This window comes from Ascaphus truei, chromosome 17, assembly GCF_040206685.1.
Source record: "Ascaphus truei isolate aAscTru1 chromosome 17, aAscTru1.hap1, whole genome shotgun sequence".
In the NCBI taxonomy this organism is placed as follows: Eukaryota; Metazoa; Chordata; class Amphibia; order Anura; family Ascaphidae; genus Ascaphus; species Ascaphus truei.
In genome coordinates, this window is record NC_134499.1 from 29,277,385 (window position 1) to 29,304,295 (window position 26,911).

Consider the following 26,911-nt stretch of genomic DNA (forward strand, 5'->3'; position numbering starts at 1 on the left):
CATTGCCAGTCAGTATGATCTATTTTGTAAGGCATCTTTGGCTCAAGCAGTTGCCTTCAGATGGCAGTGTTATGTGCATAATTTATAAAGCTTGCATGGGCAAAGAGACTCAGCAACATCTCCAGAGCATTAGAATTACCCTCCTGTCCTTTTTAATTCCTCCACATGCATGTTATGCAGTTTCTAGACTTGTTGCCAGCAGTCTGTCATTGTACCTCAAACGGTACCGTCTCGTCACTAAAATCAGTGTCCCCAAACTTCTTCGTAGAATGCAAGTTCCTTGGGATGCTTCGCATCAGTATGTGGAAACTAGGTAATATATTGTATGTTATTTTCTACCTCCCGTTGTACTTTTGTGACATTCGATAGTACCTCTGTATCTAGTAACCATGGTGTTTCCAAAACATACATTGCACAAACCAAAAGCAAAGTTTGTGTATGATGCGTCTACCGACACTTCCTACTTTGAGAACATTACAGCAGATGAGTGATGAAGCAAGACACCTTTCTTTTCATGTTAAGTTTATTGGCATCATTTTCATCTTTACAGAAGAACCCAGACTACGTAGTAGGATGTAGGCTGCTGGGGAAAAAAAATTCCATTATGGGAGCAAGCTACGAACGCAAGAACAGAGACATAGCGATACCTAAACAAAGGTTTCATACCAATGATTGATTCTGATCCGTAGCACAGGGTTAAGGGACGTGGGGTTGGAGAGAAGGGACTTCTATAGACTACATCTGCCAGTGAAGGAGAGAACATATTACACCCCAGGACAGGGAAGGGCTGAAAATCTACAGGTTGACCAGTAAAATGTACCCCCCGACGTTACAGCTCAAAGTTCCCCTGCAGACTGCTGACATGAAGGTTATAAAAAGGGGAACAAACAAGATGACTTATAATACCTGAACTTAACCTTATATCCAAAAGTCCAATATGCACATCACTCTTCCAGATCTAATGGTTTATATAGTTATGGAGGTAAACGAGACCGCTCTCCTAATGAAATGAAGCAGCAGCTTTTTTTGGCTCAACTTTGCCAAGACTTAGAAAGCTGCTTTTATCTGAACGGTTCAATCTTTGCAGGCAAAGCACGCAGAATATAAACATGTCTATTTTACAGTCTAAACACCCGTGCTCCAATACTTCAGTAAATCAAAGAGAATTTTCTTACACTAATTTATACATTTTAATTGGTTGCATATATTAACATGTACTATAAGATTTTCCTAAAGAAGCATTACATAATAAATGGATTCTGTAAAAAGTTCTGATTAGTTAAAATTAACAAGCGTCAGATACATACAAAACTCAAAACCTAGTTGCGACTGGGTGCTGAGCTTGCAAAGGAGTATGGGATATGCAGCCTGTGATTAGAGCCTTCAAAATGGGACAGAACAAAAGGTTTATTTTTTTTATACCATGTAATAGGTTAATTATACATATAACCACTGTAAAAAGAACATTTCTGCCAGTCTCTCCACAAGACACAAAATAAACGTATGTTTAAATGTATGCTTTTAAGTTAACCTCTTTGCTGCCAGAAGGGCCTGCAACACTACACAATGCAGCCCACTTCCACAACAAAGGTTTAAACCAATATAGGTGTACAGTCCACAGAGACATGGTGCGAAAGGAACCATCCTGTCCTGTCCAAATGGAAAAACAAACACCGCTATCATAAACAGATGTTTCGCAGCTGGAGGGTGCAGGGGATTATTTATTCTTTACACGATGGACAGAGGGGGGTCTTGTGTTCGAAGGCCTAAGTGTGATATCGGTTAGTGAAGGACTCTGCGCTCGCCTTCGCCCTCGATCTCAGCAGCTGCAGCTCTCGGCCTCCTTTGCTCGGTCGTTCTTGTCCAGTTTGATGGGCTCGGGAAATTCATTGTACAGCTCCACCTCTGTCTCCTAGGAAGGAAAGAGAAGAATTACAAACATCTTCCTGAGAGATGCTGTCCTGCGCTTTGTTACAATGCACGCTTTAAATCGCCTGTATTTGCAGGCCGAGAACCCACTGGGTGGATCTGTACCCCACACACACACACAGGTCTTGTTAAACACATCTGGATATGTATATATGATGGGGGGGAGTAACTGCACCCTAAATTCAGTACTTTGTTCAGCAGTGGCAGATTGCAGGCGGTCACAGGCAAAAGAGCATATTGGGAAGCATTCAAAAATAAATGTAATGGATGCTGTTAAAATGAGAAATAAAGTTACACCAAAATGTTGACATATAGGAGTGAACGTTGTGTATAACTGCAAATCCCAATATTCGTTTTATATGTGGATTCACTTGGATTGTATGTTCTTGGGACAAAAAGATTTTGCTTTTTAATTATAGTGCTCATTTAAGCGATGGATATTCCCTGCCATTACAGGTGCTGCATGTTTGTCTGACATCTTAAAAAAAAAATGGAGATTTAAAAACACCACCCCCTCACTAGCCACTAGGGGGAGCCATGCGCTTCCTACCTGTTTAAGTGCATTCCGTGCGATGGTTTGAAAAGCCTGTTCAACGTTAATGGCCTCCTTGGCACTGGTTTCAAAATACGGGATGTTATTTTTGCTGTAGCACCACGCCTGTGCTCGCTTTGTGGTGACCTGCGTGGACAGATATACAACACCGTTTAATTTTTACACACTGGGTGAAACTGATTCCAATCTCGTCTACTAAACCATTGTGAAGTTAATCTGTCTAATCCACAAAGCCAAACGTGAGGGCGAGTCCACCTGATCCCTTCTGATGTGCAGAAGCCCAACTGAAGCCCTCCACTCGCGGCCCTTAGACATACATGGCCACATTGACTGAGCAGTGCTATGGTCATAGGAAACCAGTGTCTAGACTGAAGTGGTCCATACATGGTCTTCCAGTGCAGGAAGAGGTCTTACGACAGCACTGCTTGGCAAATGTCCCTCCGCACTACATCAGAAGTAGATCTTCCAGCATCCCATACTTTTAAAAAGAATATTGGGGCAGAGTCTCCACCATACAAGTGTTGGTCTGTGGTTAGGTGCCACTGAACTGTAATATAAATAAAAAAGCTACATATCCCATGCAGAGCCTTACTTGTCTGTTCTCAAGGTCTATCTTATTTCCCAGAACAACGAAGGGGAAGTTCTCCGGATCCCTGGGGCTCGCCTGAATGAGGAATTCATCTCTCCAGCTGTCGAGGGTTTTAAAAGTGTTGGGCGCGGTCACATCGAAAACCAGCACACAGCAGTCAGCCCCTCGGTAGAAAGCCACGCCAAGGGACTGGAACCGTTCCTGTCCGGCTGTGTCCCATATCTGGAGAAGCCATAGAGAAGTCAGTTTGTACGAGGCTCATAGCTGGGCCATGTAAACCCTCGACTGTCAAGTTGCTTAACTAGACGTATTACTCTGTGTAATCAGTGCCTCAAAATACACAACGTACCACGCAAGTCACGGGGAAAATGTAGCAATACTGTGCCCCATTGCAAGGGAGTTCAATGCTTTAAATAAAGTCAATCCAACCTGGCGATCTTTTAAACTTTTTTTTTACATTGCATTGAGGCAGGGAGTTTCCAGAGCTGGACCCTGTTAATTTCAGCTCTGGGACTTCCCTCCGTAGTAGGTGCCGGCTCTGCTCAACTACCAGGGAGCACATAATGTCCGCTTCGTGGCTCCCGCGGCCCAATAGGAAGCCGTGACGTCAAAGTTTGGCTTCCTATTTATCCCTGTGATGCTTAAGCAGTGGGATATCGGCACCCCATTCAGAGACAGGCGTGTCTGGTAGCAGGGGGAGCACCGGAGCTGAAATTAACGGGGGTTCAGCTCGAGACCCCCTGTTTTAACCCACACAAATAAAAATCAATGGCTTGGATTGCTCTTTTAAAAAACGAGACTACTATGTATATACTTTTCATAGAGTGCTACTACATACCCCCCTGCACTTCCCACTACAACCACTGTATTTAAAGCACAAATATCTACCTGCAAAAAAAGACAATTTCTATTTAAAGTCCTCTTACGGGCCTTCTACTATCACAGATAGCGACAGGCCACACAACTGCAGCTTGTCAGTTGTTTGTAGTGGTGTTTGATTATAGGGCAAAGGTCCCACTAATTGTAGGATTAATTCAAGCATATGTCTGAGATTGTTACCTAACAATTACTGTATGTATTTAAGAAAGAATTTATCAAAATAAATTAGAAACCCAATTGAGAAGCCTACATGTCACTGTATATCCTGTTGACAAGAGCAAATTGGATATGCCTGGTATACAATACCTATAGGGGGGAAAAAAAAAAAAAAAAAAAAAAAAAACTGCCACGAATACAAAAATCCACACCAACCAAATGAAATGATTCACAAGACTGCAGAGGAGTTGGAGTAATTATGCTTTTCTTCAATCACTTAGGTTGTATTTAAGCCAATCACTGATGGATTTGGGTCTCTATTAGAACAGATCGGCACCCAGAGTTCTTTAGATCAATATCAGCGCCAAGACAGCAGGGCTAGGTCAAACCACCAATGGCCTCTGGGCACCCTGTCAGGGGCGGACAATTCCAGTTCTCAAAGGCCACCAACAGGCCAGGTATTGGGGATATCCCTGCTTCAGTACAGGTGGGAAAGTGTCCAGTCCGCGCTCTTGCTCTTTAAGGATGTGGAATATTAATTCCTCTGTTCTTTTGCTGCTCCTGTTGTTCAAGGTGTCTTCCCCCATCTCCAAGATGGATCCCAACGGAGAACTCCGACGGTGATGCCAAGTATCCAAGAAAAAAAGAAAACACAAGAGCGCAATGGAATAAAACGTTAATAATCCCCGATCTCGATGATAACTTCTCTGGTAGGGCATCACATAAGGTTTGCAGGGGCAGTGTCAATCCTCAGAAATCAGTCCCGCGCGCTGGGGCTGTCTCTGTAACGCTGTCAGACCTCCACGAGTGTCAGCGTGGCTGAATGCGTAGCGCACATGCGCAGGAAATGAAGCCCCCTATAGCGGTCCTTAGGATGCCTGTCCGTTTCAGTAATTGTAGTCGTGATCGGAATAAAAACACGTGTGTGTGTACTGGCTATGATATAAATGAGCCAGCAACACAATTCGCGACGCGTTTCGTATACTTCATCGCCTGATGTGATGCCCTACCAGAGAAGTTATCATCGAGATCGGGGATTATTAAAGTTTTATTCCATTGCGCTCTCGTGTTTTCTTTTTTTCTTCAGTACAGGTGGTTCAGTGATTCTGACCCACCTGTGCTGAAGCAGGGGTATCATTAAAACCTGACCCGTTTGTGGCCCTTGAGAACTGGAATTGGCCGCCCCTGCGAGGCAGACTCATCCGTTTGTTCTTCCAAGGGAGATGAAACTATAACCAGGGAACATGTACTTGTAAAGTTACATATAATGTTTCTATATTGGGCTTTTAACCTACCCCTTCACAGCGAGAGGCTCATTCAACACATTACTGGCCCCTCCTGCAGCAATGGGGTTAGATGTGCTTTTTTTGCAGCAGCAGGAGAGATCTTTAGTCGCTGGAGTCCTGCAACGTTTGGATGCGGAGTTGGGGTTTCGCCCCTTTGCTAAACATGCCTTGTTAATAATGGCTTTCACCATGACATTTAGTGCTGACACAGTACCTGCATGGTGACCAGTCTGTCATCCACCATCACCTCCTTGGTTAGAAAGTCCGCCCCTATTGTCGCCTTGTACTGGTTGGTGAACTTTTTATTCACATACTGGTTCATGAGAGAGGTTTTGCCAACCCTTTAGAAGGAAAGAATACAAAAAAAAAAAAAATTTTACACAATGTGTGTGAGCCTTGAATTAGAATTTGTTTGCCTCTATCCTCCCCTCACAAGTACACAAGGCTGACCGTAGTGCTGCCTGGGAATCCCCTACCACGTGCAGAGGTATCACGCATCCGTGCCTGCTCACAGAATCTGGTGGGATATGCTTTTTTTGTACTAATTTGTAGCGAGTCAGAGCTTCAGCTCTGTACTATAAACCTGGCCCAGGCTTACACTGTTTTTAATACATGGGGCAGGGATTTCCGGTCCTAGTTTCTGATTTCTGCGCTTATTGTATTATAATCCCCTGTACTGTATTTTGTGAAGCACCGAGTACACTTTTGGGGCTATATAAATAAAGACATACAATGAATTGGGAGGACAGATTTCATTTTTGTTATACTTTGGACACAGGCCCTTTAGAGACTGCATGCTGCCACTTAACGAATCAAGTGACACGAGAGAGAATGTTACTTTAGTGCTGGAAAGGTTAGTACATAAAAACATGTGAAAAAAAAAAAAAAACTAAGTGAAAGGGAATCACTTTTTTTTTTTAGTTAAAATCATAAGACATGGTCATTGCCTTGTTTTCCACTTACCCAGAATCTCCCAGAATAATAACTTTCAACAGCACTTTCTTCCTGGATGTCATCTTTCAAAACTAGAGGGGGGGGCTAAAAAAAATAAAGTCTGTTAGCGCAAACACCCACAAAAGCACACCGTTTCATTCTCCCGTGAAACCAAAATAAAGATTCCCACGGGAGACTGAAAAACATTTCAACCGGAAGCAAAAAAATGTACCTTACAGCCCACTGGATATAAAACTACTTCAATGCTTTCCTTGAATCACAGGATAGATTTAAACCAAAGATACAAGCTTTGGAATTTCTATTAGAACAGATCAGCAATAGTGCTGCTTTAAAGAAACTGGTTCCTACTAAGAAAAGCAGCAGTTGTGTAATATAACTGCACCACCTATATTTACACGAAAGGAGGTGCTAGTCTGTTGTGGAACATAGGGATATGAACAGTCCCTTACCTTATAAATCTCTACTGAAAGCGCTAATAAGTATAGGTCTGGAATAGATGGTGCATGCTGAGGACCCTGTGTTGCCCCCCCTAGACCTGCCCTGAAAGGGTGCGTCAGAGCCCGCAGGCAGGAACACTGCAGAGCTGAGGGAAGGAGGTGCAGACAAAGCCACAAGAATACAGCACTGATGTCAATTCCAAGCCCCAAGCAAAAGGGGCAGGTTTTATAAGAGAATGGGAGTATTGGTGATGCACAGAAAAAAGCCAACCTGGGGAGGGGAAAACTGAAAGCCATGGAGAGAATCTAGAAAAAACAAGGGTGGAGGGAAATTAAAGCAGGAGAGAGATATGGGAGCTTGGCAGAAAGCACCGTTCTCTTTATTTCTCCTACTGTAGTCAACCCTTCAATGCCAGAACAGCCAGCAGTGCGACGTTCCAAGTCACCCCTTGTCAGGGATGGTCTAAGTGGCAATACAACCGGCATATTTAAATTTTTAAACAGGATTGAAGCAGGGAGTCCGCGGAGCTAAACCCCATTAATTTCAGTTCTGGAGACCTGCTTCCGGAGATCTTTACCTCTGCATAGGGTGCCGGTAGCTGCTTGGCTAGCAGGGGGTTCACGTAATGGTGGAGTTTTTAAAGCTCCCGCTCCATGGGAGCCAATAGGAAGCCGTGACTTAATCAGGTTCAGCTTTCTATTGGCCCGTGATCTTTAAAAACCTGTCACAATATACCGGCACCCCCTTTGGAGATTGGTATCCCAGGAAGCATGTGCTTTCACCCCATGTTAAAATAATTTTAATTAAAAAAAAAAAAAAAAAAAAAGGCAAATGGACTGCTCCTTTAATCACAGTAAGGCTTCAGGCACGGTGCCTCGTGCTGCGCTGATCAGCGCTCCTGCTCTGCCTCGCCTGCTGAAACTGGAGCTTTTGTGTCCTGGCAGGCGAGGTAGTGAGAACGCTTTGGGGGCGGGGCAGAGGCAGGGCAAAGGTGTGGCGGAGGCATGGCGGCAGGGCTAGTCCCTCGCTCCCATTGGATGTGAGCAGTCACGTAACCGGGCCAGTGCCATCCCGGAGCTTGTTCGCCCTCATTGGGCGAACTGCTCCCGTGACCAACCCTCTGCTCCCCTTAGTGCGCAAACAAAAAAAATGTACGTGCTACGCCTCCGGAAGCGCGCGTGAGCCCCTGCTAAAGCCGCTCACATTGCAGCTGCAGGGGCTCACTGGCAAGCGTGAGTCAGCAGCTAAGCGCCGACCATGTCCGCGTCTAATAAGAATGTCAATGAATTACAGCTTTCGTATTCCGTATTTATTTTATAATATTTGTTATGTTAGGAGACAGGCGAGTGGAAATCTTTGTTTTGTTACGACTGCAGTTGCAATGTAAGTTAATGTCCTGAACTACTCCACAATCAATTATATTTTCTATAAAAAAAATTTTTTTAAAAATTTTAATAAAAAAAAAAAAAAGTGTATGAACAACTGCTCTGTAAACAAAGCGAGAGGATTCCATGAACAAACCCTATGCATCTCAAACCTTTCACAGCAATATAACCCTGCGTTGCCCATACCAGGCACGTGTCACGGTGAATGCTGAAGTAATAACCTTGTAAGATCCATATACATTGCAGAAATAGCCCTTTAGATATATACACAAATAAAACAATGCAATGATCTTGCTGTACAATTTAAAAAAGGAAACAAACCAAATATTTGCTTGAAAAAAAAAAAAAGATTCTCCCCAGTAAATCAGTTGCTGGCATTGAAGGGAGGGGAACGTACAACAGCAAAGGGTGAGAAAGGCTACTAAATAAACACAGCTTGTTTATATAAAGCCAAACGAGACCTTTACTTTAGCCATCTCTTGACGCAGTCTCTAAAGTGTTTATTTCTGATAGAGATTCCCAGTAATGGGAGGTTTATGGAGTTCCTAACTTGCTGCCAGATTATAAAGACAATGCGTTTGGCCCAAATTTGTGCTGACGTGCCATTTCCCATGGTGAGACGTGGAGTAACAACGCATTCAATGAAACCGTTAATGCATTGTCATCCTGTTTCGCCATAAACAGCGGTTATACACAGTTATAGTACAGGAAAATGCATCTCAGAATTTGCTGGGGAATCATTGCTTCAGAACTCACTGTTTTAAAATCAAAGTTGATCAATATGTAACATTCATTGTAATGTTTTCTTCTCCCCTGTGTATAGATTATGCTCCCCCCTCCCCATAAACCTGAAAATGTTCAATAAACAGATTTGAAAAAATAAGGTCTCTACAAACCAAGGGAGGCAGGAACGTGGACCAGCTGTCCAGTGGAAAGAACACACTTGCCTAAGAAGCAGGGAAACATTCCATTACTATGTAGCAAACACTCTAGATTCATCCAGGTGTGAAGTTGGCACAATAAATAAGAGGGTTATTTATATATGGAACTAGAGAGCTAAAGGAACAATACCCTACATGTTTAGAGAAATCAAAAATTTTATAGTATATCATGGTTGCTTTTGTAATTTTTTTTTTTTATTAAACGCTGTCATTTTTAATGTTTTAAAGCAGCAGCCCAAGCTGCCGTCTGTTTTTTCCCCCCTTTAATATATGTGCATCAATACAGTCCACGCATTGATAATTAGCCAAGTTGTTGATCGATCGGCGAAGATTCGGCTTGGGGGTTCACTAAATGGCTGTCAGAGCAGCAGAAGACCAAAGATGCAAAGTTCTGTGGGGAAGATCATGTCATGCAGGGCTACACAAAAAAAAAGGGGTGTGCTGGAGGCTGGTTTCAGAAGAGGATGTGACTAAATGGTTGCTATAGAAACAAAATGCTTGTTACATTATAATACATTAAAAATGTAATTCAGAGTTTTTATTTTTGGAATGCTACAAGTATTCAGTACAGAACTGATTTATAATATGAAAAACCCCACGTAGGATATTGCCTGGTCTGCAGCTTTAATATACTGAGCATCTTTATTTCTATATAGCAGATTTAGCACACCTCCCCAGCAGTGCAATCAATATATTTATAACATTCCTGTTTGTAATAATTTGTTGCCAATATTCCCAGCAGTTTGAGCTGTAAACGTTAATAGATGTTACCTTTGAAATACAAGGATACATTATAGCTACCAAGTTACACTGGCTGAAGGATTGATTTGAAACTGAAAAGGCAGCCATTTAGTAAACACTGGGAAGCAGGATTTTGCTGATCGTCCGTTTAGCTAATTTTTTTTTCAATTAAAGGTAATCCAGGGCTGCCTAGATTTACAAAAATACATTTTTTTAAATGCTTGATTACCTCTTTAAACTGCTCGTATTGTAGTTGCATCATCCCAAAGTGATCTTAAAATTTAAAGCCACATGAACCCCGAGGGCTATAAATGCATTGCCGTCAGTGAAGGGGGTTCAAGTAAGCATTAGAGCTTGTAACTTCAAAAGGGCATGATACCCGTGCTGCCATTTTGGGAGGGGTGGTGCAACTTGGTCATTGCCCTACGTTGAAAATGACTAGATCTCAGTTTTCACTCCTACGGAACTTTTAATAGCTCAACATTACAAAATACTTGTGGGAAGTAAAACCATCTCACAAAGTGCAGATTTACACGCTCAGAATTAACACTCTGCATGGACACACTTGACAACTTTAATTCTTTTAACTACAAACAGCTGCTTTTAGTTTTACACTACGCACACAGAGCAAAAATAAATGACCGGTAGTTGAGTACAATGCAGGTTAACAGAGCAATCCAACAGTCGCTGCGGACTAATGGTTGCAGGGAAATGGAAGAGCAGACCAACTTTCAGTTGAAAGCACTTCGTGCATGAAAATAAACTGCGGAGTCAGACCTATAAGAGGCTTTCAAGATGCAGCCACCTTCCGCTCCAATTACATATTTCATTGGATTGTTTCACAATGGGTTGAGAAACTGAAGTGATGTGAACACATTTTAACTTTGCAACGGTTAGACCGCGTCCATGCTGCCTGCTCGCGAGTGCAAGACGCAAGCGTCACAGCGCTCGCAGTAGGGACAATTCCTGGACTGTAGCTAGGCACGATTGAGCGTTTTGGGGGAGTGGCCATGATGTCACGGAGCTGGTTCGCCCTCATTGGACGAACTGTTCAAGTGACCCGGCCATCACACGGCAAAGACAAAAGTTGTCTCCGCACGCAACACTCTTTCCCGTGTGCACCATAGATGTTTTCATTGCCATAATGTTGGGCAGAGTCCATGGTTGGTGCGGGCATGCGACTGCTAATTGCTACACTCACCTCTAGCTTCAGCAATTTGTGCACTCTAATCGGACACGACGAAGTGGGAATGTTGTGGGCATGGTGTCGAGAGATTGTTCGCCCCCATTGGGCAAACGCTCATGTGACCCGGCTGTCGGGCGAGGAAACAAATGCATCTGTTTACTTGCGTATCGCGAGCGCCAGCACCAACACGTGGCTAATTTTATATATTTTTAACGGTCTCATGGTTGTAATTAACTTCTATCCCCTGTCTTGGACCCATTTTCTACTGCTGTTATTTTACAATCAACTGATAATGTATTAATTTGTCTTCATCATCCAAACTCCAAATAATGACTTATCAAAAAAGGTTCAGACTTGTGCCAGAGTCACTCAGATAATGGGATTGTGTGTTGCTTTACATTCCCTCTGCGTGAGGATGCAATCACCCCACGGATAGGGAGGAGTTTTATTCTGGTCATGAACTCAGGTTGTTCCATAACACTTCTTAGAAGTAATACGAGGAGGGCTTTTTGTCTTGTGCCAAAACATCAAAACTAAATGAGGAAACTTTAAGCTGACTTAACCTTTAAAAAAAAAAAAAGGAATTGTTTAAAAGTGGGTGAGCAACAGGTTTCTCGAAGCCCTCTTGATATCAGAGGACCCCTTAGCGCAATGCACGCCAACAGTTAGATCACGATAGACAGTGTGTTAGGCAACATTTCCACGTCTCATAATTCCTCACTGATTGCTGGCAATCACTGCAGTACATGGGCTGCATAACACACAAAACTGGGACTGGAGGCCAGGAAGGGTGATGTTAGAAACAAAGTCTAACCCAGGATCAAAAGGTGTACACAATGTTTGGCCAAGCAACAAATACCAGTGAATACAGTACAGTACAGACCGATTACCTTAGAAGCTGTTACCGGACGGATAAACATAATGCGGAGATGTAAACAGGCAGAGCGTCTTTCATTCAAATAACCATGGTGGCTATTAAGAATTTCTCCAAAATATAGGCAATTTTATATTAACGATTCACATTGAAATATCTGATCAGAAGAAAATACTAAAGATGATATAAACCTACTGGAGGTTATTTTTTTTTATTTAAAGACCACTATTTACCTGCATTAAAGGCCTGAAACACATTGAATGTAACGAATCTCAAGTGGGTATAAACCTTTAAGGCTCAAATCCACAAAAGGGTGATTAAACTTTAGCACGCCCATTCTTATGAACGGGAGTATAGGTGTGCTAAAGCTTAGCACCGTTATGTGGATCTAGGCCTAAATGTGAATTTTAGTGACAAAACAAAAAGGGTGGGCGCTCTAATAATGAATTGCACTGAATAGTGCAGTGAAAGTGCATAGTGTAAATAAAGTGCAATAGTGGCAGTATATAAAGTACACACAATAAGTGAATTAGTTGACAAATCAATATGTCATTAAAAGTGATGTGAAACAAATAGAAAATGCAACACAAAAAACAAACAAAAAAAAAAAAATACTTAAATGGACGGTCTAGGGACTCCACTCAGCAGAATTCGTTCTCAAAGATAGGGGAGCGCAGATATCAACGGTGTACATGAAAAATAAAAAACAGTGCAAATAAAGTTTTGAATTTTTTTTAAAGCCAGATGTTTGAAGAAGTTTCACCAATGGAGACTCACGTGATGTTAAAAATAAAGAGGCATCTCTACAAATGTAGATTTTTGGAATACTGCATTTGAAGGATAAAGCCAAAATGTTAAATACACAATACTTTATTATAAACAGGTAGAAAATGTCAAAATCAAACCTCTTCAGACAGCTCAAACCGCTTTCCCACTTCAATGACAAGTGATTTAGAGAAAGAATTAAGGGTGTTTTTTTTCCTTACTCCAGAAAAGATTTGCTCACATTCCAGGGTGTTTACCTGTTACAGCTTGAACAGAGGCTGCGTCAAGAGAACGAAAGCAAATATATATTTCTGCTTCTGGCTGAATCCCAGTCCAACTGAGTCACTCCACCCTCAGTATTATATACACACCACGTGCTCCTGACTCGCTGAAAACATCATGCGTATCTGAACTGGTAATAAAATGAACTTTACAATTCGTTCACTCTACGTAAAAAGTATGACCGTCATGCTCTAATCAAGGAGAAAGACAGAATTTATTAGATGGAGAAAAAGTGAGAGTCTCATGAAATAGTCCCAATTCCTTGTCAACTTTCAGTGGAGTTTGAAACTCCATTTCATGGGAAATGCTCCCCAATCTTGGGACTTGGTATTTGCAGGACAGAAAAGGTTTTGGATTGTCAGATTACAAACAGGACACCAAGTAAAAACAAGAATGAAGCGTTGTGTAAGGCTAAGGCCCCGCTCCCTCCGTCAGCGCTCCCGCACTGCAGACAGGCGGGGCGCTGACATACACAGACCGCGATATGCGGTCTGTAGGGAGCGGGAGTCGGAGCGGGAGGTGGGCGGCTTGAGCAGGAGGGGGGCGTGGCTTGAGCGGAGGGACCCGCTACTCCCCCCCTCCCTCGACGGGCTGCTGATGGAAGTAATCACAAGCAACACACTCATACACACACACACACAGGCAGGCACTCCTCCCCGAAGCCTCTCCTCCTCCCGAAGCCTCCCCTCCTCATTGGCTCACAGCCACACCACGTGACGCGTCGAAGCTAGGGATTACAATTCTCTTGTATCCCCTAGCGGCTGACGCGTCACAGCGCGTAGTGAGCTGTGCAGCCAGGGGGGACCGGGACCGGCTCGGGAGGATTCCCCTGCTGGTGGGGAAAGCCCGTGCAGCCGCCCGCAGCGGGTCCCAGGCCTTATAGCGATGCATGGCAGTCACCAAACATTGGAAATTGTGTTAAATATAAAATTTGTCAGTGTGGTTTATTTAGGATTGGAACCGAAAGGTCCCGCAGTGCCAGTGTTATTTTCAGGACCACCTTGGTTGCAGATACACCTATCGGGGCAGTTACATTCATTACATCCTGGCTTTCCCCGGTGATTTCAATACCCATCCAATAGGAAGCCTTAGTGTATTATGTTACAGCTTCTTATTGGCTCGTGGGACAAGCAAGATTTAACCGTCCATTTTGTTACCCCGGGGGTGAGGGGGAGACATTGGGTAACTTTGCAGGAAGGTATCTTGGGAACCAGGGTGTTGTGTTAGCTGGGGTCAACTTCACAATACCCTTAATAAAATATTAAAAAGTAGCCGGAATTGCTGCTCTAACTGAAGATACAAAAAATGTTTCTATTGGTACATGGCTATGCCTTTGACTGGTTTGTGCCAAATATATGAATTTTAAGGCAATATCCTGGGTTCTAAAATTAAAGCTTGAATAGACATTACTTTACTCCTAAGTGGGACTGCACCTTGAAGTATAATTTATGAAATCCATTTAAAATCAACAAACCTTACAAAGTTTTTTGCCTCATTAAACATCGAGCCGGGGTTTTCAACAGGGGTTCTGTGGGGATCCCTAAAGGGTTTCCTGCAGTTTTAAGGTCATTTGAAAATTACCATGCATCTGATCTCAGATGCACTATTAGAGAGGGTTGGGGTTCCTTACAATGCATCTGATCTCAGATTATCTGAGAGGGTTGGGGTTCCTCAGAATTTCCCAATCTAATAAGGTTCCTTAAAGATTTTAACAAACACTAAGATAACTGGGCTGAGAAGCAATTTTACAATAAAATCACATTTAAGACCGCACTTTTTTTTTATTTTTTTAACATCTATATATATATATATATTAGGACATAACTCCAGTTTACAAGGCTGTATAAGGTGTCCAGTCTTAAAGCACTACAGTGAATCTCAGACTTAACGGATTGGTCTCCTAGCATGTACTTACATTTAATATCAAGGACACAGAGGGAATGTATTATTTGGTGTATTTGAAGCTTTTGTGGTCATGTTTTTTCTGCACTGCATTGTTGCTACGTAGCTCTCCTCCCATGTACCAGTGTAAGTGCACTGCGCCTGCTCCGCTTCAACGCACGCTCAAGCAGTCAGCTTTTCAACATGGCCGGTTAATTAAAGGGGGGCAAAAAAAAAGGTATGATGTAGTACAGCAAGAATGTAGCGGCCCTGAAGAAATGCATTTTAAAATTCAGACCACAACAAGAACTCTAAATATGCCACATTGATGCTTGAACGCTAAAATATTGCATTAGATCGGTGACAACAGAAGACTCTTATTTTCTCAGGTAAGCAGGATTGCCACTTTAAAATCAAACTACAGAATGCACAACAGGTCCGCACAGATCACACCATGCAAATAGCCATGATACCCAAACATCCTTAATATACTTATCACTGATACATGCAGTAGTGAACAGTGAGAAATGTACCACCCCTGCAGCATTAATGTTTGTGAACTATTAAAATCAAAACTGCCAGACTATGAGACCCTTTTGTTTTTTTGGAAGGGCGGGGGGAGAAGGAGTAGAAGGAAGGAAACTGTCAGATCACCACAAACCAAGGGTCGCCTTCTTCAAATGACTGAAGAATTTAAACCACTGCTATTGGGGATAGCTAGTTTGCAGTCTACCATGCAGGCACCGGAAAAGTTAATAGTATTAATTACTGCCATCTTCCACATCTCCGTGTCCGTTTGTGTACTTGTTCTAGTTGCTCATCTGACCTCCATTTCTTCATTCAAATCAGCACGCACTGAAAGAACACAATCCCAGCTAGCTCTAACCCCAGCTACGCACTGAAAGAACACAATCCCAGCTACGCACTGAAAGAACACAATCCCAGCTAGCTCTAACCCCAGCTACGCACTGAAAGAACACAATCCCAGCTACGCACTGAAAGAACACAATCCCAGCTAGCTCTAACCCCAGCTACGCACTGAAAGAACACAATCCCAGCTACGCACTGAAAGAACACAATCCCAGCTACGCACTGAAACAACACAATCCCAGCCACGCACTGAAAGAACACAATCCCAGCAACGCACTGAAAGAACACAATCCCAGCTAGCTCTAATCCCAGCTACGCACTGAAAGAACACAATCCCAGCTAGCTCTAACCCCAGCTACGCACTGAAAACACAATCCCAGCTACGCACTGGAAGAACACAATCCCAGCTACGCACTGGAAGAACACAATCCCAGCTAGCTCTAACCCCAGCTACGCACTGAAAGAACACAATCCCAGCTACGCACTGGAAGAACACAATCCCAGCTAGCTCTAACCCCAGCTACGCACTGAAAGAACACAATCCCAGCTACGCACTGAAAGAACACAATCCCAGCTAGCTCTAACCCCAGCTACGCACTGAAAGAACACAATCCCAGCTACGCACTGAAAGAACACAATCCCAGCTACGCACTGAAAGAACACAATCCCAGCTAGCTCTAACCCCAGCTACGCACTGGAAGAACACAATCCCAGCTAGCTCTAACCCCAGCTACGCACTGGAAGAACACAATCCCAGCTAGCTCTAACCCCAGCTACGCACTGGAATAGCCCCATCAATTGTCTTGTGCAGGCATACACTGTGGTATTGAGTTACCTTATTTCATGAAGAACGAGGACCCTCGAGTCAGGGGCATACCCGGCTAGTCACAAGGTGACATGCAACCCTTTGAACATCTGGGTGATTGATGCCTTTTTAGCCAAAGACGACACCTAAAAAGGATCTTTAAAATGTTTTGTCAAGTTAGTTTGTAAACATGTTGTGAGCAGAGACCTGAGGGGTTGGATTTCCTCTGGCTGCTCACTCGCCTGATCGAGGGCTTGCATTGGGTGAGCCACTCCCCACATCGCCCTTGATAAGATTAGAATGAGCCATGGGATGATAATAAATTGGGGGGGATATTTCTTGCAGAAAGACTTTTCCTTGTGAAGTTCACCAGTGTTCAGTTGTCTGACCAAATGTTCAAGTTGCTTCCTATTTCTAACAAAACAAACTGAAGGAAGGAGTTTGACATGGAGACATTTCTCAAGATAACTTATTTAACAGCACAATTAGTAAAATAGTGTTGTCAGTGTCAGGAGAACACACAGGTCCCGGAGTTGGCGCGGCACATGTGCCTGCCAGGCAGGCAGCGCGTGCAGCCGAGATCCCCGGTGAGCTGCAGGGGGAAAAACAGGGGAGAGCGTGGCAGGGGGCACAGCCATGATGTCACCCGGCAGGTTCACCCTCATAGGCTTACCTTCCGGGGCATGGCCAGCGCTCCATCGCGAGTGGTGAGCACAGATTTCTGTATTCAGGGAAATCTGTTCGCACAGCGTGACGGCCAAGGTAGTTAGTGGGCCCCATTGAGGGGCGGTTCTTGCCCCTGCAGCACCTAGCCTAAGGCTGAGGCCCCAGTACCTCCGCTGCATGCGCGCCCGCGAGACTGGCGGCGCGTGCAGCCGATTCCCGGTCTGCAGTGAGCTGCAGGAAGAGAGACCGGGAAGGGCATGGCGGGGGAGCGGCCATGACGTCACCCGGAAGGTTCGCCCTCATTGGCTGAACCGCCGGGGGGGCATGGCTTAGCGCTCCGTCGCGAGTCCTGCTCTCAATTCTATGGAGAGCAGGAGCAACTCGCCACAGCGCTGTGGCCCCCCCCTCGCAGCGGGCCCGGCACCATTGAGGGGAGGGCTCTCGTCCCTGCAGCGTCCGCCACAGCGGGCGCTGCAGTAGCCAGCGGGGACCAGGCCTAAGAAAACAATACATCTTTCTTACATCATACGTATTCAATTTTCCCCCATGCCTGAGGTGTAACTTCTTAGCACTTCCCGTTATCTCCTTTCTGTGGTGTAGGTGGATGGATGGTCTTTCATGCATTTTAACTGATGTGTTTGTCGAGGTAATCAGGTTACAAAAATCTTTATCGTCAAGGTGGTCAATTGTCCATGGACCTTGTGCAATTCTTGAAGGTTGTCTGCAGCTGTATTTTCCTGTATCGTGATAAGACCTCTTGCTGACCTCCAAACTAACGTGACACCAGATAGGCTGTTTTCCTTGAGATAACAGAATGGAGTCGGGCACCCAAGCCCGTATCACTTGCATCAGTAGTGAGCCACTCCTGGTCTTTTAGAGAACCATCACTGTATATATTTTTGTCCTACCCCCACCATATTAGGGACTCTTTACTGCTAGCGGAGCAGATTTCCCTCATGGCTGTTCCACCGATGGAGGAAAGCTTGTTGAAACACTCGTGCCATCTCCAACTTCTCCACTTGAATGGTTGCAGAAAAAAAAGCCTATTAGTGAAGCATTCCAATGCTTGTAATCAGTTGCCGGCTATGGCTGTCTTAACCATCATTTTTAGGCTCTTGTCACAAGGAATAAAAACAGTGCCTTGCAGAGTATTGAATTGTACTCAAAAACCTGTAAGCTTTGTTGGGATCAGCTGACTTTTTTTCAAAGTTGATAAACCAACCTTGTAACATCAGAATATATATATTTTTTTTAATGCCCCAATGGTCCCGTTAGCACAACATCCCGCGAGACTGACACACGAACAGTGGCAGGGAAATGCGCATTCAACCCCCATCCATCTGGCTACCTTAGCAGTCTTCTGCAGCATAGCAGTCACATCACCTCCACGGACAGGCAACTGCTTGGAGTTAAGTGTGGGACATCCGGGAATGAGGAACAACGAGGCATGAAGTCCCCTAGATCGACTACCAAAGGCAGTCAAGGAAGACCAAAATCTTTAAACTACTTCAGCTAAGTTGGACAGAAAATCTACCTGGGATATACATCTAGGGTAATCACAGGTAGAAGTTTTGTCCTCAGCTATGGGGTGAAGCTTAACCCATTGGCACCCACTACCATTGAAACAAGATTCAGCTTGTAAACAAATTCACCCCCAATAATTTTTTTAAGCAGCCAACTCTGCTTTTAGCATGGTTAAAATTGATTAGGGAGGCGAATGCAAAATGTTATTTTCAGTACGTCTAAGTGGGATTGCACCTTTACATGCGATACTAACAAATAGCTTGATTTTAACAGTTCATAAGTACAAATGAAAGATGTTTTCACCTGCTAATGCCAACTCCATCTGGCACACGTCTCAAGTCACATTCATCTTGGAATAGTATGAGGAATATATAAACCACATTCCAGGTTATGGCGATGTGAATTTACAGATGTAGACACGGTTATAGAGGCTCTTACAAAATTCCAATCTTTGATGCCCCTGGCGGTGCCACCACTGGAATCGAGCACACAATCCTTTCAAAGAATTTGAGTCCTATTAGGATGAATGATGAACAGTCTTGTGAGTATTCTATTCCTGAAGCAATACACACTCAGATGCCGGAAAATACATTTAACTGTAAATTAAATCCCAACGTGGACGGCTACTTTACATCCCTGTGGTATAAACACTGTTTTGTAAAGTAGTTCACTTCTCCACAAAAGGCATCATAGGTAAAAACAGAGAATTTAACACATTTGAGATTGGAAGGGAACCTTACTGTGCAAAGAAGTCAAAAGGCCAGATATCAAACAGGGGTTTCCAACTAGGAATATATACACAATGGGAGACAGTGTGACAAAGCAGGACTTGGTAACAGAGCAAGATTCTCAAAAAGATAGGCTGTGTTGTTCCATAAATTACCCACTTAAATCCCACTGTCAAATTATACTTTTAGCTAGGAAATGATATGGGACCAAACTTCTCATCTTGTGCATCGAATGCAGAATAAAGGTCTCAAAATGCAACAAGTGCTTTTGGGGTGGGGCTCCAGTTAGAAAATATTTGGAACTACTGGTCATAGGGTTTTGCATTAGGTAGGGAGAGCATTTGTCTTGCTCTAGTATAGGATCACTACACATTGAGAACACTAAGCCTGAAGAGAAGGCATATTTCATCCACTTCATTAAGTCTTATTGACATCCAAATTACAACTTCATAACCGTTAAACGCAGACATTCCATTATGACCCGTTTACTTATGTAAAATCAAAGATTTAAAAAAAAAAACCTATTCCTCTTCTGAGGATACTAAAATACATCTGAAACCTCTCACCTTCCCTTAATTTCTTAGATGAAACAAAGCAAAATAAAACCACATACAAAAGGCGGATTACTGAGCAATAGTGTTAGTCTGTCCGGCAAATCCATTGCTGTGGCTGGATAATACAGGCAGGCTTTACTAGCCCAAAAAAACCAAGACTCCTTAATTATTGTATGCAGAATCATGTGGCTTATCAGCTGATATAGTCACAAGGGAGGGACCGCATGTGTGAAACAAAGAAGCCTACAAGAATATGTCACATATACCATGCTCAAGAAATCCCAGAAGCAAACACCTACCATATTAGTCCAGCAAGGACTAACAGATAACCAACTCCCTTTGCAGAATATTAATTTAGTATGTGCTTAAATAGATCCCCTGTTTAAGGTGATCAATCCATGCAATATGCTACATGTGTTTACATAAATCACATATGTAGTATTAGAGCAGGGGCGTGCAAAATTTCCCTCGTCTGTCCCTGCACTCGCGCCCCCCCTCCCGAGTGACCCGGCGACAAATGAGGGTCATGTGACCCCACAGCGTCATTTGACTCCACGTTGTCATGGCGACGTGAGCACAAGCCGGCTGAATCCCGGTAAGTAGATGTTGCAGAGGCCTCGCACGGTCACCTGGCATCCTCGGGGAAGAGTGCAGGGCCTCTGCAACCGCCCGCGCCCCCCAGTTTGCGCACCGCTCTATTAGGATACATACATTATTATTATTTTTTAATTCAATGCCATTTTTTATGTTTTGATATACTGCGCATCCTTTGATTTGTATAGCAGGTTAGCACACCTCCCCAGCAGTGCAATATATTTGCAACGTTCTTGTTTGATAATGTGTTGCCAATATTCCCAACAGCTTGAGCTGCAAACAGGCAATGTCATTTTACTAATATAAGAATGCATTGTTGCTGCTGAGTTACACTGACTGAAGGAATGACTGAAACTGAAAGGCAAATCATTTAGTGAACCCTAGGAAGCAGAATGTTTGCTGATCGATCACAGGAAAACAAAAAACACCAAAAAGGCAGTTTAGGTAATTATTTCTCAATATTTATAAAAAAAAAAAAAAAAGTAATCAAAGGCTGCATATATTAAAACAATATATATTTGCACAGACTGCCTCTAATATACTGGCAAATCATGTTCCCTTTGTTTGAGAAAATGACTGCTCCTTCCAAATAAAAGTTTCCTAAACAGAGGATGACATTCACAGCATATGAAATAGGGGACAGGTGTTGACGGAGTCCTCACCTGGCACATATCGGACCATTTTCTCTAGAATACAATAGCTAGAATATTTAACTCACATTATAACCTTTAGGGCTCCAATTCCAGTGATGGAAGAGGTGTGGCCCCTGCAGTTGATGAAAAACAATATGTTTATCACCTGTGGCAAAATTAAAAGAAACCTTGTCATTGGGGTTTTTTTTTTAATTCTAGTTTTCATAAAAGACCAAGACTAGTAATTTGAAAAAAACTAAACATTAGACCACCTACAGACTTCTAGTAATTTGACAAATTCCTCTTTCTACCAACTGCATGCAGCACAGACATTGTGCCATTTTAAACATGTGATGGTTCTAGAAAAAGTACAGAGAAAGTCGTTCCTGAGAACCAATTCTGAACAATCTGTTAACCCAGCTTCCAAGACAGAAATATTTCACATGCTCCACTTAAATTATTAAAACTGCAGATAAGTTGGCCGATCATATCACATGGCAAAACAAAGGGTTGAACAAAATGATAGTATATTAATGTACTTTCTTGCACGTGTAACCTGGTTTATTTGGGGATGACATTTAAATCACCCCACAATGTTGTCTTTGATGTGCTTTGTGACATCTAAACAGGGGTGTTCTCCAGTGGTTTCCATTCAACATACCCAGCCTGGGCTCATCAGCTATTCTAAAATGATCACGCACAAGGCAGTGGTTTCACACCGCAGTAACCAGAAGTAAGCTCATCCGCACGTGAACTGACATACAGTACTACTTGGGTTCAAATGACCTTGACCACTCCCGTTTCACCCTATTGTGTATGCAGCGCAGTGCTGAATTTTGCAGGAAAAGCCAACCACCACATTTTGGTGTCCACGGCACAAGGCGATAAAGTAACGCATCCAAATGCACACACCGGGGATTCACCAACTCTACTCCCGCAGAATACAATTACCTTTGACATTAAGAGCATTACATGACATCACAAGAGAAGCAAACACCGTTATTAAACTTTGAATGGATTGTTAAACTTTTCCAAGCACAAATCTCCCACATACAAAAATGGCTGAGGTTTATCATCAACACATTAAAATACAGCAAATAGTAATCATGAAGGATTCCAATAATAGCCAGCCAGTCAGCATTGCACAACATGCTTATCGCAGGAAATGTGTCACTAACTGGCCAAGTCTTACTTCAGACACGAATGGATTGCCTTGGCCGTGTCTAAATAAATAGGACAATGAAACAATTTCATTAATTACGAATGGTTTCTTACCATACAAAAGAAAGGCAGCTGTTCATATTGATCTCCAGAAACAAACCAGATGGAACACTGTCCTTAATACATGTAGAAAACCCTGTTCTGCATAATAAAACTGTTAAAATGTCCTACATAATCGGCCAAACTGCGACTTGCAATTTACCCATTCATAGAAGAAAAAAAAAAAGTAGTTTGTTAATGAAAGACATGATATCAGGAAGTTATGAAAGACAACCATAGATATTGTGTCATGGGACACCAGTGAGTCTCCAAGAACAAAGTGGATTTTAAGAGACGGGAAAGTATCTCAACCCAAAACACATCCCAGCGTTTGGCATCTACTGCCAGGAGGAGACTTTACAGAGCTGCCTCCATCTCACCTCGGGCTCATCTGTACACAGCAGAACCAGACAAAGCATCAGCCAACTCCCTCCTCCCCCCCAACAGAGCAGCAGGGAGACAATGCAGAAAGGGAAATAGTGAATGTAGATGCAGTAGGCCAAGGATAAAGAACACTCCACAGCCTGCACACCAAGATGAAATCCCTGTATACTTAACGTTAAAGACTGACCTGCCAGCAATGCTGTGCAGTGTTGCAAGCATCTCTGGCTTTGAATGGGTTAAATGTAGCATGCCTGACATTCTTTAGTACAAAATCATTTCTTATAAATAACTACATTTGGCAACCCAGATGTGTTGATACACAGCCAATGTTTTACTAGGTCTGTTTGAGGATTCCTGACAAATACAAACATGATGCCTCATCTGTATCATTTTAGATTTTAACTTTAAACAAAAAAAAAAAAAAGTAACAAGTGCAAGACACATTATTAGTTAAGACCAATGGGGGGTTGGGGGGAGGAGGAGGGAGGAGGAGAGGATGGGGGGGGAGAGAAAGGAAGGAGGAGAGGATGGGGGGGGGAGAGAAAGGAAGGAGGAGGATGGGGGGGGGGGTGAGAGAAAGGAAGGAGGAGAGGATGGGGGGGGGGGGGAGAGAAAGGAAGGAGGAGAGGATGGGGGGGGGGGGGAGAGAAAGGAAGGAGGAGAGGATGGGGGGGGGGGGAGAGAAAGGAAGGAGGAGAGGATGGGGGGGGGAGAGAAAGGAAGGAGGAGAGGATGGGGGGGGAGGAGAGAAAGGAAGGAGGAGAGGATGGGGGGGAGGAGAGAAAGGAAGGAGGAGAGGATGGGGGGGGGGGAGAGAAAGGAAGGAGGAGAGGATGGGGGGGGGAGGAGAGAAAGGAAGGAGGAGAGGATGGGGGGGAGAGAAAGGAAGGAGGAGAGGATGGGGGGGGGGAGAAAAAGGAAGGAGGAGAGGATGGGGGGGGGGGAGAAAAGGAAGGAGGAGAGGATGGGGGGGGAAAGGAAGGAGGAGAGGATGGGGGGGGAAAGGAAGGAGGAGAGGATGGGGGGGGGGGGGAGAAAAAGGAAGGAGGAGAGGATGGGGGGGGGAGAAAAAGGAAGGAGGAGAGGATGGGGGGGGGAGAAAAAGGAAGGAGGAGAGGATGGGGGGGGGAGAAAAAGGAAGGAGGAGAGGATGGGGGGGGGGAAAGGAAGGAGGAGAGGATGGGGGGGAAAGGAAGGAGGAGAGGATGGGGGGGGGAGAAAAAGGAAGGAGGAGAGGATGGGGGGGGGGAGAAAAAGGAAGGAGGAGAGGATGGGGGGGGAGAAAAAGGAAGGAGGAGAGGATGGGGGGGGGAAAGGAAGGAGGAGAGGATGGGGGGGGAAAGGGAGGAGGAGAGGATGGGGGGGGAGAAAAAGGAAGGAGGAGAGGATGGGGGGGAGAAAAAGGAAGGAGGAGAGGATGGGGGGGGAGAGAAAGGAAGGAGGAGAGGATGGGGGGGGGGGGAGAGAAAGGAAGGAGGAGAGGATGGGGGGGGGGGAGAGAAAGGAAGGAGGAGAGGATGGGGGGGGGGAGAGAAAGGAAGGAGGAGAGGATGGGGGGGGAGAGAAAGGAAGGAGGAGAGGATGGGGGGGGAGGAGAGAAAGGAAGGAGGAGAGGATGGGGGGGAGAGAGAAAGGAAGGAGGAGAGGATGGGGGGGGAGAGAAAGGAAGGAGGAGAGGATGGGGGGGGAGAGAAAGGAAGGAGGAGAGGATGGGGGGGAGAGAAAGGAAGGAGGAGAGGATGGGGGGAGAGAAAGGAAGGAGGAGAGGATGGGGGGGAGAGAAAGGATGGAGGAGAGGATGGGGGGGAGAGAAAGGAAGGAGGAGAGGATGGGGGGGAGAGAAAGGAAGGAGGAGAGGATGGGGGGGGGAGAGAAAGGAAGGAGGAGAGGATGGGGGGGGGAGAGAGAAAGGAAGGAGGAGAGGATGGGGGGGGGGAGAGAAAGGAAGGAGGAGAGGATGGGGGGGGGAGAGAGAAAGGAAGGAGGAGAGGATGGGGGGGGGAGAGAGAAAGGAAGGAGGAGAGGATGGGGGGGGGGAGAGAGAAAGGAAGGAGGAGAGGATGGGGGGGGGAGAGAGAAAGGAAGGAGGAGAGGATGGGGGGGGGAGAGAGAAAGGAAGGAGGAGAGGATGGGGGGGGAGAGAGAAAGGAAGGAGGAGAGGATGGGGGGGGTAGAGAGAAAGGAAGGAGGAGAGGATGGGGGGGGGGGGAGAGAGAAGGAAGGAGGAGAGGATGGGGGGGGGGGGAGAGAGAAAGGAAGGAGGAGAGGATGGGGGGGGGGAGAGAGAAAGGAAGGAGGAGAGGATGGGGGGGGGAGAGAGAAAGGAAGGAGGAGAGGATGGGGGGGGGGAGAGAGAAAGGAAGGAGGAGAGGATGGGGGGGGGAGAGAGAAAGGAAGGAGGAGAGGATGGGGGGGGGAGAGAGAAAGGAAGGAGGAGAGGATGGGGGGGGAGAGAGAAAGGAAGGAGGAGAGGATGGGGGGGGGAGAGAAAGGAAGGAGGAGAGGATGGGGGGGGGAGAGAAGGAAGGAGGAGAGGATGGGGGGGGGAGAGAAAGGAAGGAGGAGAGGATGGGGGGGGGAGAGAAAGGAAGGAGGAGAGGATGGGGGGGAGAGAAAGGAAGGAGGAGAGGATGGGGGAGAGAAAGGAAGGAGGAGAGGATGGGGGGAGAGAAAGGAAGGAGGAGAGGATGGGGGGAGAGAAAGGAAGGAGGAGAGGATGGGGGGGAGAGAGGAAGGAGGAGAGGATGGGGGGAGAAGGAAGGAGGAGAGGATGGGGGGAGAGGAGGAGGAGGGTGGGGGGGGAGAAAGGAAGGAGGAGAGGATGGGGGGGAGAAAGGAAGGAGGAGAGGATGGGGGGGAGAAGGAAGGAGGAGAGGATGGGGGGGAGAAAGGAAGGAGGAGAGGATGGGGGGGAGAAGGAAGGAGGAGAGGATGGGGGGGAGAAAGGAAGGAGGAGAGGATGGGGGGGAGAGAAAGGAAGGAGGAGAGGATGGGGGGGGAGAAAGGAAGGAGGAGAGGATGGGGGGGGAGAGAAAGGAAGGAGGAGAGGATGGGGGGGAGAGAAGGAAGGAGGAGGGATGGGGGGGGAGAGGAGGAGAGGTGGGGGGGAGAGAGGAAGGTGGTGAGGTTGGGGGGGGGGGAGAAAGGAAGGAGGAGAGGATTGGGGGGGGGGGAGAAAGGAAGGAGGAGAGGATTGGGGGGGGGGAGAAGGAAGGAGGAGAGGATTGGGGGGGGGAGAAGGAAGGAGGAGAGGATTGGGGGGGGGGAAGGAAGGAGGGAGGATTGGGGGGGGAGAAAGGAAGGAGGAGGATTGGGGGGGAAAGGAGGAGGAGAGGATTGGGGGGGGGAGGAGGAGGAGAGGATGGGGGGGAGAAAGGAAGGAGGAGAGGATTGGGGGGGGAGAAAGGAAGGAGGAGAGGATTGGGGGGGAGGAGAGGATGGGGGGGAGGAGAGGATGGGGGGGGGGAAGGAAGGAGGAGAGGATGGGGGGGGAGGAGAGGATTGGGGGGGGGGAGAGGATTCGGGGGGGAAGGAGGATTGAGAAGTGAGGGAGCGGAGATAAATACATTAGGAGAATACAAGGTGAGGTAAATGCCAGGGGGAGGAGGATCACCGAGGAGGGCAGCGGTACAGGGATAACTGGGATACACTCAGGGGGAGTAATGCAGTGGGTTAGGAGAAGCCGGGCCTCGCCTTTCCTGCTCCCCGGGGGGTAGAGTGCCCGCACCCCCTCTCACCCGGTGCAGGTCAGTATCCGCCTTGGGTGCTGCGCTGTGTGTCCCGGGCCGGTCTGATCCTTCTCCTCCGCTCGCACTTCCTCCTACTCTGCCAGCGGAAGTGACAACCGGTCACGGGTGGGGGCTCTTTACGTCACCGCCTCAGGCCTGCGTGCTGACGCAGACCCGCGCGCTTAAACCTTCCCCCTTCTCTTTCTATTGGGCGACGGGAGAAGGAGGCGGAAGAGGGTGTCACGTGACTTTGGTGTCACAGCCTGGCCGCCATCTTACCTGAGGCTTGTTAATGAATAACAAAGTGTACGAGGCCAACATTGCATA

The 26,911-nt window shown here is 45.6% G+C and overlaps 1 protein-coding gene across 3 annotated transcripts; it reads right to left on the reverse strand.

Annotated features, from left to right (window-relative positions):
* Window positions 1–505: 505 nt before the first annotated feature.
* RAB7A (RAB7A, member RAS oncogene family) lies at window positions 506–26,746 on the reverse strand. Of its 3 annotated transcripts, XM_075574546.1 has the most exons (7): window positions 26,594–26,720; window positions 9,066–9,116; window positions 6,356–6,430; window positions 5,607–5,733; window positions 3,075–3,293; window positions 2,480–2,608; window positions 506–1,912 (listed from the first exon to the last, which is right to left on the reverse strand). In XM_075574546.1, the coding sequence occupies exons 3-7, from the start codon at window positions 6,406–6,408 to the stop codon at window positions 1,820–1,822; spliced, it is 621 nt and encodes a 206-aa protein (XP_075430661.1). In that variant the 5' UTR covers window positions 6,409–6,430; window positions 9,066–9,116; window positions 26,594–26,720; the 3' UTR covers window positions 506–1,819. The 3 variants fall into 3 exon arrangements, with proteins under 3 accessions (XP_075430661.1, XP_075430660.1, XP_075430662.1); XM_075574545.1 differs by lacking the exon at window positions 9,066–9,116 and having other exon boundaries at window positions 26,594–26,746; XM_075574547.1 differs by lacking the exons at window positions 9,066–9,116; window positions 26,594–26,720 and adding an exon at window positions 16,545–16,664.
* Window positions 26,747–26,911: the final 165 nt, after the last annotated feature.

Excerpts from the sequence above, each read along its gene's own strand:
- RAB7A (XM_075574545.1), bottom strand. The coding sequence starts at position 6,408 with ATGACATCCAGGAAGAAAGTGCTGTTGAAAGTTATTATTCTGGGAGAT. Across the intron at positions 5,734-6,355 it reads ATTATTCTGGGAGATTCTGG|GGTTGGCAAAACCTCTCTCA; the intron begins GTAAGTGGAAAA and ends TTCCTTCTAAAG. Across the intron at positions 1,913-2,479 it reads CACGGAATGCACTTAAACAG|GAGACAGAGGTGGAGCTGTA; the intron begins GTAGGAAGCGCA and ends TTTCCTTCCTAG.